Source organism: Anomaloglossus baeobatrachus, chromosome 5 (assembly GCF_048569485.1).
Source record: "Anomaloglossus baeobatrachus isolate aAnoBae1 chromosome 5, aAnoBae1.hap1, whole genome shotgun sequence".
Classification (NCBI taxonomy): Eukaryota; Metazoa; Chordata; class Amphibia; order Anura; family Aromobatidae; genus Anomaloglossus; species Anomaloglossus baeobatrachus.
Window position 1 is genome coordinate 308,319,044 of NC_134357.1, and position 17,548 is coordinate 308,336,591.

A 17,548-nucleotide genomic window follows, 5' to 3' on the forward strand; every position below is an offset into this window, starting at 1 on the left:
CTGTCTGAGCCATGATCTTACTCCCCCACCCTGGGAGCGGGCTAAACCCAGTAACAAAACCCCACAGTTAAGACACAGATAAGGGAGAATGAAGCCTTCGTACACGCTGCACTCAAACACAAAGGGGAGACAATATTAGTATAGGGGAATAAAGAAATGGGTAGGGAATAAACTCTCAACAGGGGAACATTTACACCACGCAGAACAGCAACTGTAGTTCACCATGAACAGAATAACCATTGAGACTGGGATCGCTGGAGTTAAAGGGGTTATCCGGCTTCTTTTGACTTTTTTTTTTTTTTATTACCCTATTGGGCTACATTGGGGCAGGTAAGTAGATAGAGAGCACTTACCTGCCCTGCTGTCAGCCCCTCTTCCCCGGCTCAGAGTGGTCATGTGACCGCTCCTGCCGCGATTTTGCTGCTTCCGGTCATTTCATGTCAACCTGGGCAGGGCCATGTTGGCATGCAAATCTGGAACAGCATGTCACCTCCCTGCTGGGCGGGTACAGTGCGATGAGCCCCGCCCCCCTTCCCTGCACCCTCCCACACATTCCCCCACACCCCTTACTCTCCCCGCAATCTCCCCCTGCATTGCTGTGGGGTCCGTGACCTGGGGGAGGGGCCTGGCGGCGGCTGCAGCGGTGTCAGCGCCAGCAGCGGGCCCCTGCTCAGGATCACACATTCAAATGTACCGGCATCTGTGATGCCGGTACATTTGAAAGCGCTGATGAGAAGCAGCGCAGCGCTGCTTCTCATCACTGTCCCAATGTCTGTGCTCTCTTCAGCACCCGATGTGGTGTGGGGTGCAGAGCCCGGTGTGCGGTGCAGAGCCCGATGTGGTGTGGGGTGCAGAGCCCGATGTGGTGTGGGGTGCAGAGCCCGGTGTGCGTGTGCGGTGCAGAGCCCGGTGTGCGTGTGCAGAGCCCGATGTGGTGTGCGGTGCAGAGCCCGAAGTGGTGTGCGGTGCAGAGCCCGAAGTGGTGTGCGGTGCAGAGCCCGAAGTGGTGTGCGGTGCAGAGCCCGATGTGGTGTGTGGTGCAGAGCCCGATGTGGGGCTGTTATTTGCAATGCTGTAGTGATAACAGGTCAGTGCTGGGCAGAATACTGACAGGGAATGTGTGTGCAGGGGGCGGGCAGGGGGTGAGGCTGGACACTGGGGAGGGGCTGGACACTGAGGTCGGGCGGTGCCAGCTCTGACTGAGGTTTTGCACAGGAAGTGGTCAGTTTGCTAGAGCTGAATGTAAACAAGGAGCTGCAGAGAATAAAGGGATAATTCAAGAGGAACAAAAGTTAGAAAACAAAAAATAACAATGTAGAGGTGTTTTATGACAATACAGCACAGATTAGCTTAACAAAAATGTTTGAGTTTATGTCGGACAACTCCTTTAAGCTGAAGCAATCTTTGACGATCTATTACACTCCTGAGCCTTAAGGTACCATCACACTAAGCGACGCTCCAGCGATCCCACCAGCAACCTGACCTGGCAGGGATCACTGGAGCTCGCTACACGGGTTGCTGGTGAGCGGTCAAACAGGCAGATCTCACCAGCGACCAGTGACCAGCCCCCTGCCAGCAGCGACGCGTGGAAGCGATGCTGCGCTTGGTAACTAAGGTAAATATCGGGTAACCAACCCGATATTTACCTTGGTTACCAGCGCACACCGCTTAGCGCTGGCTCCCTGCACTCCTAGCCACAGTACACATCGGGTTAATTACCCAATGTGTAGTCTGGCTATGTGTGCAGGGAGCCGGCACTGACAGCGTGAGAGCGGCAGACGCTGGTAACGAAGGTAAATATCGGGTAACCAAGGAAAGGGCTTCTTGCTTACCCGATATTTACTGTGGTTACCAGCGTCCGCAGAAGCCGGCTCCTGCTGTCTGCACATTTAGTTGTTGCTCTGTTGCTGTCACACACAGCAATGTGTGCTTCACAGCGGGAGAGCAACAACTAAAAAATGGTCCAGGACATTCAGCAGCAACCAGAGACCTCACAGCAGGGGCCAGGTTGTTGCTTGATGTCACATACAGCAACATCACTAGCAACATCGCTGCTACGTCACAAAAGTCGTCCCTCAGCAGCGATGTTGCTAGCGATGTTGCGTAGTGAGACGTGGCCTTTAAATAGGAAGAGACCAGCTGTGGATGGTAATTAGCAACCCGGCTCTCAGAAGAATTGCACACTGCTCCAAAAAGGAATAACTCCTGCACGGCTGGGAGCAGTGAAACAACTCAGCGACGCCCAGCAAAGCTGAGCACTTAAGGGACACTAGGTTGCCTGTCGGACTCTGCAATGTGAACGGAGTCTGATGCTGCAATAGTAATCCAAATGTGTGGACCCGGACAGCGCATGACATTTTTGTCATGCAAAAAAAAAAAAATCACGAAGAATCATTTCAGAACTTTTTCCACCTTTATTGTTGACCATAGTCTGTACAATTCAATTGAAAAAAAAACCCAACAAAAAACAAATTGATATCTTTTTGGGTAGAAAAAATACACCATGAAAGTTATCAGGGCCGGCTCCAGGTTTTTGTGGGCCCCGGGCGGAAGAGTCCCAGTGGGCCCCATAAACACGCAGACACACACACATACACAGATACATACACGTACATATACATATTTAAAGACAAACTCACAAAAATACATATAAACAGACAAATCTATACAGTCATATACACTGACATACATATATACACATCATACATGCATACATACAGAGACACACACTGCTATGCTGCATACATACATATAGACAGACACACACATACTGCTCTGCTACATACATACATACATACATACATACAGACACACACATACTGCTCTGCATGCATACATATATACATATAGACAGACACACACACACTGCTCTGCTACATACATACATATAGACAGACACACACATACTGCTCTGCTGCATGCATACATACATACAAACACACACACACACACTGCTCTGCTGCAGACATACATATAGACAGACACACACACACACACACACACTGCTCTGCTGCATACATACATACAGACAGACACACATATACTGCTCTGCTGCATGCATACATACATACAGACACACACACACACACACTGCTCTGCTGCAGACATACATATAGACAGACACACACACACACACACACACACTGCTCTGCTGCATACATACATACAGACAGACACACATATACTGCTCTGCATGCATACATACATAGACACATACTGCTCTGCATGCATACATACAGACAGACACGCATACTGCTCTGCTGCATACATACATGCATACATACAGACAGACACGCATACTGCTCTGCATGCATACATACAGACACGCATACTGCTCTGCTGCATACATACATGCATACATACAGACACGCATACTGCTCTGCTGCATACATACATGCATACATACAGACACGTATACTGCTCTGCTGCATACATACATGCATACACGCATACTGCTTAGCATGCATACATACAGACACGCATACTGCTCTGCATGCATACAGACACGCATACTGCTCTGCTGCATACATACATGCATACAGACAGACACGCATATTGCCCTGCTGCATATATATATACATACAGACACGCATACTGCTCTGCTGCATATATACATACAGACACGCATACTGCTCTGCTGCATATATACATACATACATACAGACATGCATACTGCTCTGCTGTATATATACATACATACATACATACAGACACGCATACTGCTCTGCTGCATATATACATACATACAGACAGACACGCATATTGCTCTGCTGCATATATACATACATACATACAGACACGCATACTGCTCTGCTGCATATATATACATACATACAGACACGCATACTGCTCTGCTGCATATATACATACATACAGACAGACACGCATATTGCTCTGCTGCATATATATATACATACATACAGACACACATACTGCTCTGCTGCATATATACATACATATAGACACGCATACTGCTCTGCTGCATATATACATACATACATACATACAGACACGCATACTGCTCTGCTGCATATATACATACATATAGACACGCATACTGCTCTGCTGCATATATACATACATATAGACACGCATACTGCTCTGCTGCATATATACATACATACATACAGACACGCATACTGCTCTGCTGCATATATACATACATACATACATACAGACACGCATACTGCTCTGCTGCATACATACATGCATACATACAGACAGACACGCATACTGCTCTGCATGCATACATACAGACACGCATACTGCTCTGCTGCATACATACATGCATACATACAGACACGTATACTGCTCTGCTGCATACATACATGCATACACGCATACTGCTTAGCATGCATACATACAGACACGCATACTGCTCTGCATGCATACAGACACGCATACTGCTCTGCTTTATACATACATGCATACATACAGACAGACACGCATATTGCTCTGCTGCATATATATATACATACATACAGACACGCATACTGCTCTGCTGCATATATACATACATACATACAGACACGCATACTGCTCTGCTGCATATATACATACATACAGACACGCATACTGCTCTGCTGCATATATACATACATACAGACAGACACGCATATTGCTCTGCTGCATATATACATACATAAATACAGACACGAATACTGCTCTGCTGCATATATACATACATACATACAGACACGCATACTGCTCTGCTGCATATATACATACATACAGACAGACACGCATACTGCTCTGCTGCATATATACATACATACAGACACGCATACTGCTCTGCTGCATATATACATACATATAGACACGCATACTGCTCTGCTGCATATATACATACATATAGACACGCATACTGCTCTGCTGCATATATACATACATACATACAGACACGCATACTGCTCTGCTGCATATATACATACATACATACATACATATAGACACGCATACTGCTCTGCTGCATATATACATACATACATACATACATATAGACACGCATACTGCTCTGCTGCATGCATACATACATACAAACACACACCTTGCTCTGCGGGGCCCACACACGCGGCTCTGCGGGGCCCACACACGCGGCTCCGGGGGCCACACACGCGGCTCTGCGGGGCCTACACAAGCGGCTCTGCGGGGCCCACACACGCACGGGGGGGCAGGGAGGGGTGGGGAGGGAATGATGTCCCACATACTGATCAGGTCACGGTGCAGATGGCTGGGGCCCACACAGCGCTGGAGGGAAGCGATGTGCTGGGGGTCGCTGGCTGGCACTGTGACTCCTTCATCTGTGCGACCGAGCAGGACGCCGGGCGGTAGCTCCGCCCACAGATGATGCTCAATGCAGGAGAACACAGTGAACGCTGTGGTCTGCGGGCCTTAAAGGGCCGGCAGCCACAGTTTCCAGTGCCAAGGACTGCTGTCCCCGGAACTCGGCCCGGGGGCAGCAGAACTGACGAGGCCGAGTGGGCCCCCCAGCTCTCCAGGGCCCCGGCATTTGCCCGGGTATGCCGCGTGCTGACGCCGGCCCTGAAAGTTATACTTTCTTGAAGTAATCATTGACTTTATGACCACATTCACTATTTTTGGGTAAAAGTCTATCACCATAGCACATCTAGAATTGGCGACCTTTGCCCACTTTTCTTTTCAGTAGTGCTCCAAATCTGTCAGTTTGCAAGCTAATCTCCTGTGTACAGGTCACTACAGATATTCAACTGGATTCAGGTCTGTACTCTGGCTGGGCCATTCCAAACTTTGATCTTCTTCATCTACCTCTCTTTTGTTGATTTTGAGGAATGCTTAGGGTTTCTGTCATGCTGAAAGGTGAAGAAGGGAATTTTGTTTACTTACCGTAAATTCCTTTTCTTCTAGCTCCAATTGGGAGACCCAGACAATTGGGGTGTATAGGCTATGCCTCCGGAGGCCGCACAAAGTATTACACTAAAAGTGTAAAGCCCCTCCCCTTCTGCCTATACACCCCCCGTGCTCCCACGGGCTCCTCAGTTTTGGTGCAAAAGCAAGAAGGAGGAAAAAATTATAAACTGGTTTAAAGTAAATTCAATCCGAAGGAATATCGGAGAACTGAAACCATTCAACATGAACAACATGTGTACACAAAAAAACAGGGGCGGGTGCTGGGTCTCCCAATTGGAGCTAGAAGAAAAGGAATTTACGGTAAGTAAACAAAATTCCCTTCTTCTTTGTCGCTCCATTGGGAGACCCAGACAATTGGGACGTCCAAAAGCAGTCCCTGGGTGGGTAAAATAATACCTCGTAATAGAGCCGTAAAACGGCCCCTTCCTACAGGTGGGCAACCGCCGCCTGAAGGACTCGTCTACCTATGCTGGCATCCGCCGAAGCATAGGTATGCACCTGATAGTGTTTCGTGAAAGTGTGCAGGCTCGACCAGGTTGCCGCCTGACACACCTGCTGAGCCGTAGCCTGGTGCCTCAAAGCCCAGGACGCACCCACGGCTCTGGTAGAATGGGCCTTCAGCCCTGAGGGAACCGGAAGCCCAGCAGAACGGTAAGCTTCGAGAATTGGTTCCTTGATCCACCGAGCCAGGGTTGATTTGGAAGCCTGTGACCCTTTACGCTGGCCAGCGACAAGGACAAAGAGTGCATCCGAGCGGCGCAGGGGCGCCGTACGAGAAATGTGGAGTCTGAGTGCTCTCACCAGATCTAACAAGTGCAAATCCTTTTCACATTGGTGAACTGGATGAGGACAAAAAGAGGGTAAGGAGATATCCTGATTGAGATGAAAGGGGGATACCACCTTAGGGAGAAATTCCGGAACCGGACGCAGAACCACCTTGTCCTGGTGATACACCGGGAAAGGGGCTTTGCACAACAACGCTGCTAGCTCAGACACTCTCCGAAGTGAAGTGACTGCTACTAGGAAAACCACTTTCTGCGAAAGGCGTGAGAGAGAAATATCCCTCATTGGCTCGAATGGTGGTTTCTGAAGAACCATCAGCACCCTGTTCAGATCCCAGGGTTCTAACGGCCGCTTGTAAGGAGGAACGATGTGACAAACCCCCTGCAGGAACGTGCGTACCTGTGGAAGTCTGGCTAGGCGCTTCTGGAAAAACACAGAGAGCGCTGAGACTTGTCCCTTAAGGGAGCCGAGCGACAAACCCTTTTCCAGTCCAGATTGAAGGAAGGACAGAAAAGTGGGCAAGGCAAATGGCCAGGGAGAAAAACCCTGAGCAGAGCACCACGACAGGAAAATTTTCCACGTCCTGTGGTAGATCTTGGCGGACGTTGGTTTCCTAGCCTGTCTCATAGTGGCAATGACCTCTTGAGAATATCCTGAAGACGCTAGGATCCAGGACTCAATGGCCACACAGTCAGGTTGAGGGCCGCAGAATTCAGATGGAAAAACGGCCCTTGAGACAGCAAGTCTGGTCGGTCTGGTAGTGCCCACGGTTGGCCGACCGTGAGATGCAACAGATCCGGGTACCACGACCTCCTCGGCCAGTCTGGAGCGACGAGGATGACGCGGCGGCAGTCGGCCCTGATCTTGCGTAACACTCTGGGCAACAGTGCCAACGGAGGAAACACATAAGGGAGCTGAAACTGCGACCAATCCTGAACTAAGGCGTCTGCCGCCATAGCTCTGGGATCTTGAGACCGTGCCATGAACGTCGGTACATTGTTGTTGTGCCGGTCCGCCATTAGGTCGACGTCCGGCATGCCCCAGCGGCAACATATCTCCTGAAACACGTCCGGGTGAAGGGACCATTCCCCTGCGTCCATGCCCTGGCGACCGAGAAAGTCTGCTTCCCAGTTTTCTACGCCTGGGATGTGAACTGCGGATATGGTGGAGGCTGTGGCTTCCACCCACAGTAGAATCCGCCGGACTTCCTGGAAGGCTTGCCGACTGCGTGTCCCGCCTTGGTGGTTGATGTATGCCACCGCTGTGGAGTTGTCCGACTGAATTCGGATCTGCTTGCCTTCCAGCCACTGCTGGAACGCTTTTAGGGCCAGATACACTGCCCTGATCTCCAGAACATTGATCTGAAGCGAGGACTCTTGCTGAGTCCACGTACCCTGAGCCCTGTGGTGGAGAAAAACTGCTCCCCACCCTGACAGACTCGCGTCCGTCGTGACCACCACCCAGGATGGGGGTAGGAAGGATTTCTCCTTCGATAATGAAGTGGGAAGAAGCCACCACCGAAGGGACGCTTTGGTTGCCTGAGAGAGGGGGACGTTCCTGTCGAGGGACGTCGGTTTCCTGTCCCATTTGCGTAGGATGTCCCATTGAAGAGGACGCAGGTGAAACTGCGCGAAAGGGACTGCCTCCATTGCTGCCACCATCTTCCCCAGGAAGTGCATGAGGCGCCTCAAGGGGTGTGACTGACCTTGAAGGAGAGATTGCACCCCCGTCTGTAGTGAACGCTGCTTGTTCAGCGGAAGCTTCACTATCGCTGAGAGGGTATGAAACTCCATGCCAAGATATGTCAGCGATTGGGCCGGTGTCAGATTTGACTTTGGAAAATTGATGATCCCCCCGAAACTCTGGAGAGTCTCCAGAGTAGCGTTGAGGCTGTGCTGGCATGCCTCTTGGGAGGGAGCCTTGACCAGCAGATCGTCTAAGTAAGGGATCACCGAGTGACCCTGGCAGTGGAGGACCGCGACTACTGTAGCCATGACCTTGGTGAAAACCCGGGGGGCTGTCGCCCGGCCGAACGGCAGTGCCACGAACTGGAGGTGTTCGTCTCCTATGGCGAAGCGCAGGAAGCGCTGATGCTCTGGAGCAATCGGAACGTGAAGATAAGCATCTTTGATATCGATCGATGCAAGGAAATCTCCTTGGGACCTTGAGGCGATGACGGAGCGGAGGGATTCCATCCGGAACCGCCTGGTCTTTACGTGTTTGTTGAGCAGTTTTAGGTCCAGGACAGGACGGAAAGACCCGTCATTCTTTGGAACCACAAACAGGTTGGAGTAAAAACCGTGACCCTGTTGCTGAAGAGGAACAGGGATCACCACTCCTTCTACCTTCAGAGTGTCCAACGCCTGCAGAAGAGCATCGGCTCGCTCGGGAGGCGGAGATGTTCTGAAGAATCGAGTCGGAGGACGAGAGCTGAACTCTATCCTGTAACCGTGAGACAGAATGTCTCTCACCCATCGGTCTTTTACCTGTGGCAGCCAGGTGTCGCAGAAGAGGGAGAGCCTGCCACCGACCGAGGATGCGGTGTGAGGCGGCCGTAAGTCATGAGGAAGCCGCCTTGGTAGCGGCACCTCCGGCGGTTCCCGTAGCCACAAGGCCCTGCGTAATGCCACCGAATTGTCGGCTGCAACCGCCATACGGCTCGCAGAGTCCAGGATAGCATTAATAGCGTAGGACGCAAATGCCGACGTTTGAGAGGTTATGGAAGCCACTTGCGGCGCAGACGTACGTGTGAGTGCGTCAATTTGGGCTTGACCCGCTGAGATAGCTTGGAGTGCCCATACTGCTGTGAATGCTGGAGCGAAAGACGCGCCGATAGCCTCATAGATGGATTTCAACCAGAGCTCCATCTGCCTGGCAGTGGCATCCTTGAGTGAAGCCCCATCTTCAACTGCAACTATGGATCTAGCCGCCAGTCTGGAGATTGGAGGATCCACCTTGGGACACTGAGTCCAGCCCTTGACCACGTCAGGGGGGAAGGGATAACGTGTATCCTTAAGGCGCTTGGAAAAACGCTCATCTGGACAACTCGGTGTTTCTGGACTGCCTCTCTGAAGTCGGAGTGATCCAGAAACATACTCGCTGTACGCTTGGGGAACCTGAAACGGAACTTCTCCTGCTGAGAAGGTGACTCCTCTGCTGGAGGAGCTGAGGGAGAAATATCCAGCATCTTATTTATGGACGCAATAAGATCATTCACTATGGCGTCCCCATCAGGAGTATCAAGGTTGAGAGCGGCCTCAGGATCAGAATCCTGATCAGCTACCTCCGCTTCATCATACAGAGAGTCATCTCTCTGAGACCCTGAACAATGTGATGAGGTCGAGGGGATTTCCAAGCGAGCTCGCTTAGGCGGTCTGGGACTGCGGTCCGTGTCAGAGACCTCACCCTGGGATCTATGAGACACCCCGGGGGAACATTGTTGTTCCAACTGAGGGGAACTAGGGGGCAGTGATTCCACAGTGCCCATGGTCTGAGATACCGGTCTGGACTGCAAAGCTTCTAGTATTTTAGCCATAGTCTCAGAAAGTCTGTCAGTAAAAACTGCAAACTCCGTCCCTGTCACCTGGACAGTGTTAGCTGGTTGTTCCCCCTGGGCCCCCCTTAGCAGAGGCTCCGGCTGAGTAAGTGCCACAGGGGCCGAGCAGTGCACACAATGAGGGTCAGTGGAACCTGCCGGTAGCGAGGTTGTACATGCGGCGCAGGCAGCATAGTAAGCCTGTGTTTTGGCACCCCTGCTTCTTGTGGGCGCCATATTGTTGTCTCCTTTGAGCAACACAACAGGGTATATAGCCAGAAATCAACTGTGCACCATACAGTGGAAAGTATAGCCTGTAAACATATAAACTATAATCACACTTCTGCACAAGTGGGGCCAGCACCACAGGTGCTGCTTACTGCCCGCTTAAAGCGGTTGTGTGGCCACCAGAATCCCTGCCTGGGTCCCCCAGAGTTTGTCTCCCCTCTGCAGCGTTCTAGGAGCTGACAGGAATGGCTGCCGGCGTCCTGAGGAGAGGAGGGAGCCGTGGGCGTGACCCAGAAAGTGCGGGAGCTGGTGCCTCACTGTGCACAGTGAGGGGGGTGGAGTATGCAAAGCATGCTCCGGCCCTCAGTGCTGCCGTGCTGTACAGCGTCCCGCCCTTCCCCTGACTGGCAGGGCTGAGGGCGGGAAGAAAAAGAGACTAGGCCCAAAAGCCGGGGACTCGAGTTATAAGCGCGGCCGCCGTATAAGCGCGGCCGGCGCAGAGTCCCCGGCGCACTAACAGTCCCAGCCGCGCCTCAGTAAAAACAATGGCAGCGGCGGTCAGCGCGGTAGTCCCCATACACAAATACACTCAGCGACGCTGCAGTGTATAATGGCACAAACGCGGTCAGCGCCGCGGTCCCCGGTGCACTAGCACACCCAGCAATGCTGGAGTGTTGCTGTGCGCGGTCCCCACGGGGACACAGAGTACCTTAAAGTAGCAGGGCCATGTCCCTGAACGATACCCGGCTCCTATCCAGCAGGCTCCTCAGGAGTTGTGGATGAAGCACGGTCTCAGTGCCTGGAGACCGATGGGATCCCACTTCACCCAGAGCCCTAAGGGGGATGGGGAAGGAAAGCAGCATGTGGGCTCCAGCCTCCGTACCCGCAATGGATACCTCAACCTTAACAACACCGCCGACAAGAGTGGGGTGAGAAGGGAGCATGCTGGGGGCCCTATATGGGCCCACTTTTCTTCCATCCGACATAGTCAGCAGCTGCTGCTGACTAATCTGTGGAGCTGTGCGTGCATGTCTGCCTCCTTCGCACAAAGCAAAAAAAACTGAGGAGCCCGTGGGAGCACGGGGGGTGTATAGGCAGAAGGGGAGGGGCTTTACACTTTTAGTGTAATACTTTGTGCGGCCTCCGGAGGCATAGCCTATACACCCCAATTGTCTGGGTCTCCCAATGGAGCGACAAAGAAATTTCTATTTACCTTCAGCTTGTTAGCAGAGGCCTGAAGATTTTCATGCAAAATAAATGAAACTGCTCATAATTTGCTCAACCTTGACTAAAACCCCAGTTCCAGCTGCTGAAACAGCCCCAAAGCATAATGCTGCATCCACCATGCTGCACTGTGGGTATGATTTTTTTTTGGGTGATGCACAGTGCTAGCTTTGTGCCATACATACCTTTTGGAATTATGGCTAAAAAGTTCAACCTTGGTCTCATCAGATAATAACATGTTTTTTCACAAACGTTTGGCAGACTTAATGCCGTGTTTGGCAAAACACAGTCAGGCTTGGCTGCTTTTCTTTGTAAGAAAAAACTTCTGCCTTGCTACCCTATGCCATAAGCCAGACATACACAACTAAACAGTGTGCACATACATATTGGTTTGGACGTTGTTTTTATATCCCTTCCCCCCCATTTATATACAACCCTATACAAGTAAAACACAAATAAATGTCAGAACATTGGGCACATAACTAACCTTGGTCCATCCGGCCAATTGTTGTATACTGTGCAGCCAGATCAGCCCTTGCACTTGGTGTGTCTGGAATAAAATAGGGAACCTAAAATAAAGTTAATAGGTTATTAGTTATGTTTTTTCTTTATATTATTCTTATAGAGATTTTATGTAACAAGATAAAAATATCTCATTTCTACATGAATATACTGCCTTCTCATGGGTTTGCCTATGATTGAAGTGACTTCTGGTCAAAGCTATATTTAACATGACACTTCATTTCTAGAAAACTTTTTCAGCATTAGGTTTAGGGGAGTAATCCTTTTTACTAGTGATAGATTAGCTTCTGTGTTTATAGAACACTAGAAGGTGGCCCGATTCTAACGCATTGGGTACTCTAGAATTTACGTATTGTGTACTTAATGTATGATTTTTGTTATATATATATATATATATATATATATATATATAGATATATAGATATATAGATATATAGATGTTGTTGTGTGTAGTTACCAAGTGTTTGTGTAGGGCGCTGTAAATGTTCTGGGTGTTGTCTGGGTGTGGGGGGGTGAGAGCGGTGTTGTTTGTGTGTTGCGTTGTGTGTGTTGCGTTGTTTGTGGAGCGCTGTGTGTCTGCAGCGTTCTGTGTGTGTGGTGCTGTGTGTGTTGCGCGGTTTGTGTGGGTGTGGAGTGCGTGTGTGTGTTTTGGGGGAAGGTATGTTTTGTGCAGTGTGTGTGTTGTGCGGTATGTGCGTATATTTATGTATGCCGCGGTGTTTGTGTGTTGGGTGTTGTGTGTGTGCGGCATTGTCTGTGTGTGTGTGGGTGTCTGTGTAGGGCAGTGTTTGTGGTTCCTAGTGTGTGTGTAGTGTGTTGTGCGGTGGGCGTGTGGCGGTGTGTGTGTCTGTTTTGGGGGGAGGTGTGCACCCCCATCGTGCTCCATCCCCCATGCTGCGCACCCCCCATCGTGCTCCTTCCCCCATGCTGCGCATCCCCATCGTGCTCCATCCCCCATGCTGCGCACCCCCATCGTGCTCCATCCCGCATGCTGCGCACCCCTCATCGTGCTCCATCCCCCATGCTGCGCACCCCTCATCGTGCTCCATCCCCCATGCTGCGCACCCCTCATTGTGCTCCATCCCCCATGCTGCGCACCCCCCAACGTGCGTCATCCCCCATGCATCGCACCCCCCATCGTGTGTCATCCCCCATGCTGCGCACCCCCCATCGTGCTTCATCCCCCATGCTGCGCACCCCCTATTGTACTCCAACCCCCATGCTGCGCACCCCCTATCGTGCTCCATCCCCCATGCTACGCATCCCCCATTGTGCTCCATCCCACATGCTGCTCACCCCCCATCGTGCACCATCCCCCATGCTGCGCACCCCTCATCGTGCTCCATCCCCCGTGCTGCGCACCCCTCATTGTGCTCCATCCCCCATGCTGCGCACCCCCCATCGTGCTTCATCCCCCATGCTGCGCACCCCCTATTGTACTCCAACCCCCATGCTGCGCACCCCCTATCGTGCTCCATCCCCCATGCTGCGCACTCCCCATCGTGCTCCATCCGACATGCTGCGCACCCCCCATCGTGCTCCATCCCCCATGCTGCGCACCCCCCATCGTGCTCCATCCCCCATGCTGCGCACCCCCATCGTGCTCCATCTCCCATGCTGCACACCCCCCATCGTGCTCCCTCCCCCATGCTGCGCACCCCCCATCGTGCTACATCTCCCATGCTGCGCACCCCCGATCGTGCTCCATCCTCCATGCTGCACCCCCCCATCTTGCTCCATCCTCCATGCTACACCCCCCCATCGTGCTCCATCCCCCATGCTGGGGCCGCCGGGGGTGGGTCCGAGTGTGGCAACGTGTGCCGGGGGCGGGGCTGAGCGGGCGAGGCGTCAGCGTATGCCGGCTCCCTGCACATGTGTACCGGGAGCCGATGTACGCTGGTAACCATGATACACATCCGGTAACTAAGGGAAGCGGTTCCTATAGTTACGAGATGTGTATCATGGTTACCAGCGTACACCGGCTCCGTCACGATCCCAGCATCGCAAGGTTATGTCCGCCGGGGGCGGGGCCGAGTGTGCCAACGTGTGGCGGGGCCGAGCGGGCGTATGTATGCCGGCTCCCTGCACATATGTACCGGGAGGCGGTGTACGCTGGAGCGGGTGATGCGTGCGGAGGGCCGGGTGCCGGCTCCCTGCACATGTGTACCGGGAGCCAGTGTACGCTGGAGCGGGCGATGCGTGCGGAGGGCCGGGTGCCGGCTCCCTGCACATGTGTACCGGGAGCCGATGTACGCTGGAGCGGGGCTGAGCGGATGAGGCGTCAGCGTATGCCGGCTCCCTGCACATGTGTATTGGGAGCCGGTGTATGCTGGAGCGGGCGATGCGTGCGGAGGGCCGGGGCGAGCGGCTAATCCATGCGGGGGGCGGGGCCAGGCCGAGGCGAGCAGCCAATCCGTGGGGGGGGGGCTGGGCCAGGCCGAGCCCAGCGGCCAATCCGACAGTTGTCACTGAAATGACACGGTCACGGTGACACAATTTTGGAGCAAGACAGACAGACAGAATAAAGCAATTATATATATAGATTACTTATAATCCTGATGTTACCTTTGCGATGTATTTCATTTAAAGAGAACCGGTCAACAAAATTTAGCATGGTAAAAGTAAAGGTATGGTCATAATGGTGCTGTTCTACAGATACAATAGATACCTTTAGTGAAGAAATCTACATCCTGATTATTGTTTAATCCACATTTAAAGTTTGGGTGTAATAACCTGTTGGTGCATTGGGATAGGACTGTGGGTAGGGTCTTCAGCTCTGCCTACGTTTAGTGAAGAAATACGCTTCCTGTGATTTCCAACCGCTCTATCTGCCTCCGTTTTTTTTTTGTTTTTTTTTTTAAATCAAACAAATTTTATTAGTGTGAGACTGTGACCGGGGTTATCTATGACAGCCGGTATGTCTCGCCCCGGCTGTGCTCCCTCCATGATAGAAAGTAAATCCACTCCAGGGTTAATGCTGTTTCCCTACAGGCTGAAGGAAGGGTTAAATGGAAACAGGAACGAGAGCAGGTGTGCCGGGTGTGAGGGAGTGAACAGAACTCCCTGAGCTCTGCTGGAGAGGCACATGTATATTGTTGTGGACTTTTGTTTTGGATTAAACCGTGTGCTGTGAACCTTAATGCCTGGATCCCGTGTCTTCTGCTGCGCAGCCGACCGTGCTACCTCACATATGGTGGAGAATCGGCGGGCATGACAGCCGGTGACGTGTAGCATCCATCCCTGGTGACCCAGCAGCACATGTCCTGGATTCGAGCGGCTATACTACAGCCCAAACCCGGCGACGCCATGGAGGACATACTAAGGCAGCAGCAACAGACTAATGCACAGCTGCAAGAGGCTAATGCACGGCAACAAGAGGCTAATGCACAGCAGCAACAGACCAATGCACACCTGCTCCGGGCGTTGGAACGTCAGCAGCAATCCTTACAAGCGCAGGAAAAAAGGCACCAAGAACAGATGGTTCTCCTGGCCAAGTCGATCCGTGCCGGACCGGCAGCAACAACCCCGGGACCGGGTGACGACGGCAGCGTCCGGAAAGCGGTGAGACAAGCGTTGCAAAAGATGACCCCGGGGGATGATGTGGAAGCGTTCCTGGCGGTGTTTGAGCGGGTGGCCGAGCGGGAAAAGCTGCCGACCCCCCAGTGGGCTGAGGTATTGTCGCCCTATCTGACGGGGGAACCCCAAAAAGCGTACCTGGACCTCTGTACCGAGGACGCCATTGACTATGTGACCCTGAAAGCCGAAATACTGGCTCGGTTGGGGGTGAATACCTATGTACGGGCTCAGCGGGTAAATCAGTGGTTCTATGAGGAAGCCAAACCCGTACGCTCCCAGGCCTATGACTTGTTGCATCTTGTAAAAAAAGTGGTTGCAGCCTGACACTCTGAGCCCGGCACAAATGGTGGAAAGGGTAGTAGTGGATCGTTTTGTGCGCACTCTACCCGTCACCGTTCAACGGTGGGTAGGACAGGGTGACCCGAGTACCCTGGACCAATTAGTGTCCCTGGTAGAGCGGCATGTGGCTACGCAGGACTTGATACGGGACACTGAGACTTTGCGTACCGCTCGTCGGTCCGGCCCCTCCAAGCCTAGGGCCAAGGACCCACCGCTGACAACGGTGCAGGAGTCCCCTACCGTCCCGTCTGAGGCCGCGCCCACCATTCCTGAGGTCCGGAAGGTTCTGTACCCTAAACGACAACCCGTCAAGGGGGTTTCCGTCCCCATTAGATGTTGGCGGTGCCAGCGGGTGGGACATATGGAAGCCCAGTGTCCACTCACCACGGAGCCCATGGATTGTGGGGTTACCCGGCGGGGTTCAATGTATGCTCAGGTGGTGTGTGACCTGGTCTCCCCAGAGACTGAGCCCCACTTGTGCCAAATACAGGTGAATGGATGTCCGGTTACAGGATTGTTGGATTCCGGAAGCTTAGTGACCCTGGTGCGATCCACCTTGAGGGCTAAAGTAAAGGCCACAGGACGTACCGTGGGGGTGGTTTGCATACATGGGGACCGCCGAGACTATCCCACGGGGATTGTCACCATCACAGCACCTTGCGGTCAGGTGCAACATGAGGTGGGACTTCTTAACACTCTTCCCTATGACGTGATCCTAGGAAGGGATCTGCCCTATTTTTGGACTTTATGGAAGGGACCCCCTAAGTCTCCTCAGATATTGGTCAGTCCGGGACTTGAGCCCTACAATCCTGAATCCGGGACACCTGCCATAGGGGTCCCCATGATAGGGACAGAATGTGAACCCGATAGGTCGCCCCTAGAGGTATTGGCAGGAGAGGCTGAGACGGTCGAACCCATCCCGGAGTTGGAGGCGTCCCCGGATACGTTTGGGACAGCCCAACTCCAGGACCCTACATTAATACATGCCCGGAGTCGGGTGACAGTAATTGACGGGGTGGCACAGCTGCCCGGTGCCCAGGTAAGGTACCCCCATTTCGCTCTTAAGCAGGATTTACTCTACCGGGTTGATGAAATACGGGGCGTGGGGGTAGAGCAGTTGGTGGTGCCCCAGCCGCATCGCCGGCGGGTCCTTGACTTGGCTCATAAACACCTGATGAGTGGCCACCTAGGGGTCAAGAAAACGCAGGAGCGAATATTGCAAAGGTTCTATTGGCCCGGGGTCTTTGGGAGGTAAAACGGTTCTGCGAAACCTGCCCGGAGTGTCAGCTTACCGCACCCCTGACCCATTTCGCAGTCCGTTGGTACCATTTCCCATTATAGAAGTCCCTTTTGATCGGATAGGGATGGATCTGGTGGGGCCCCTCGTAAAGTCCGCTCGAGGGCACCAACACATCCTAGTGATCGTTGACTATGCCACCCGGTACCCCGAGGCGA

The 17,548-nt window shown here is 52.4% G+C and overlaps 1 protein-coding gene across 2 annotated transcripts in view; it reads right to left on the reverse strand.

Moving 5' to 3' along the window:
* Nucleotides 1-17,548, reverse strand: part of SGSH (N-sulfoglucosamine sulfohydrolase) — a 70,342-nt gene that overhangs the window by 11,506 nt on the left and 41,288 nt on the right. For both annotated transcript variants that reach the window (XM_075349701.1, XM_075349702.1), the window contains one exon: nt 12,144-12,225. In XM_075349701.1, coding sequence (XP_075205816.1) covers nt 12,144-12,225 — 82 coding nt within the window. The remainder of the gene's footprint in view (nt 1-12,143; nt 12,226-17,548) is intronic.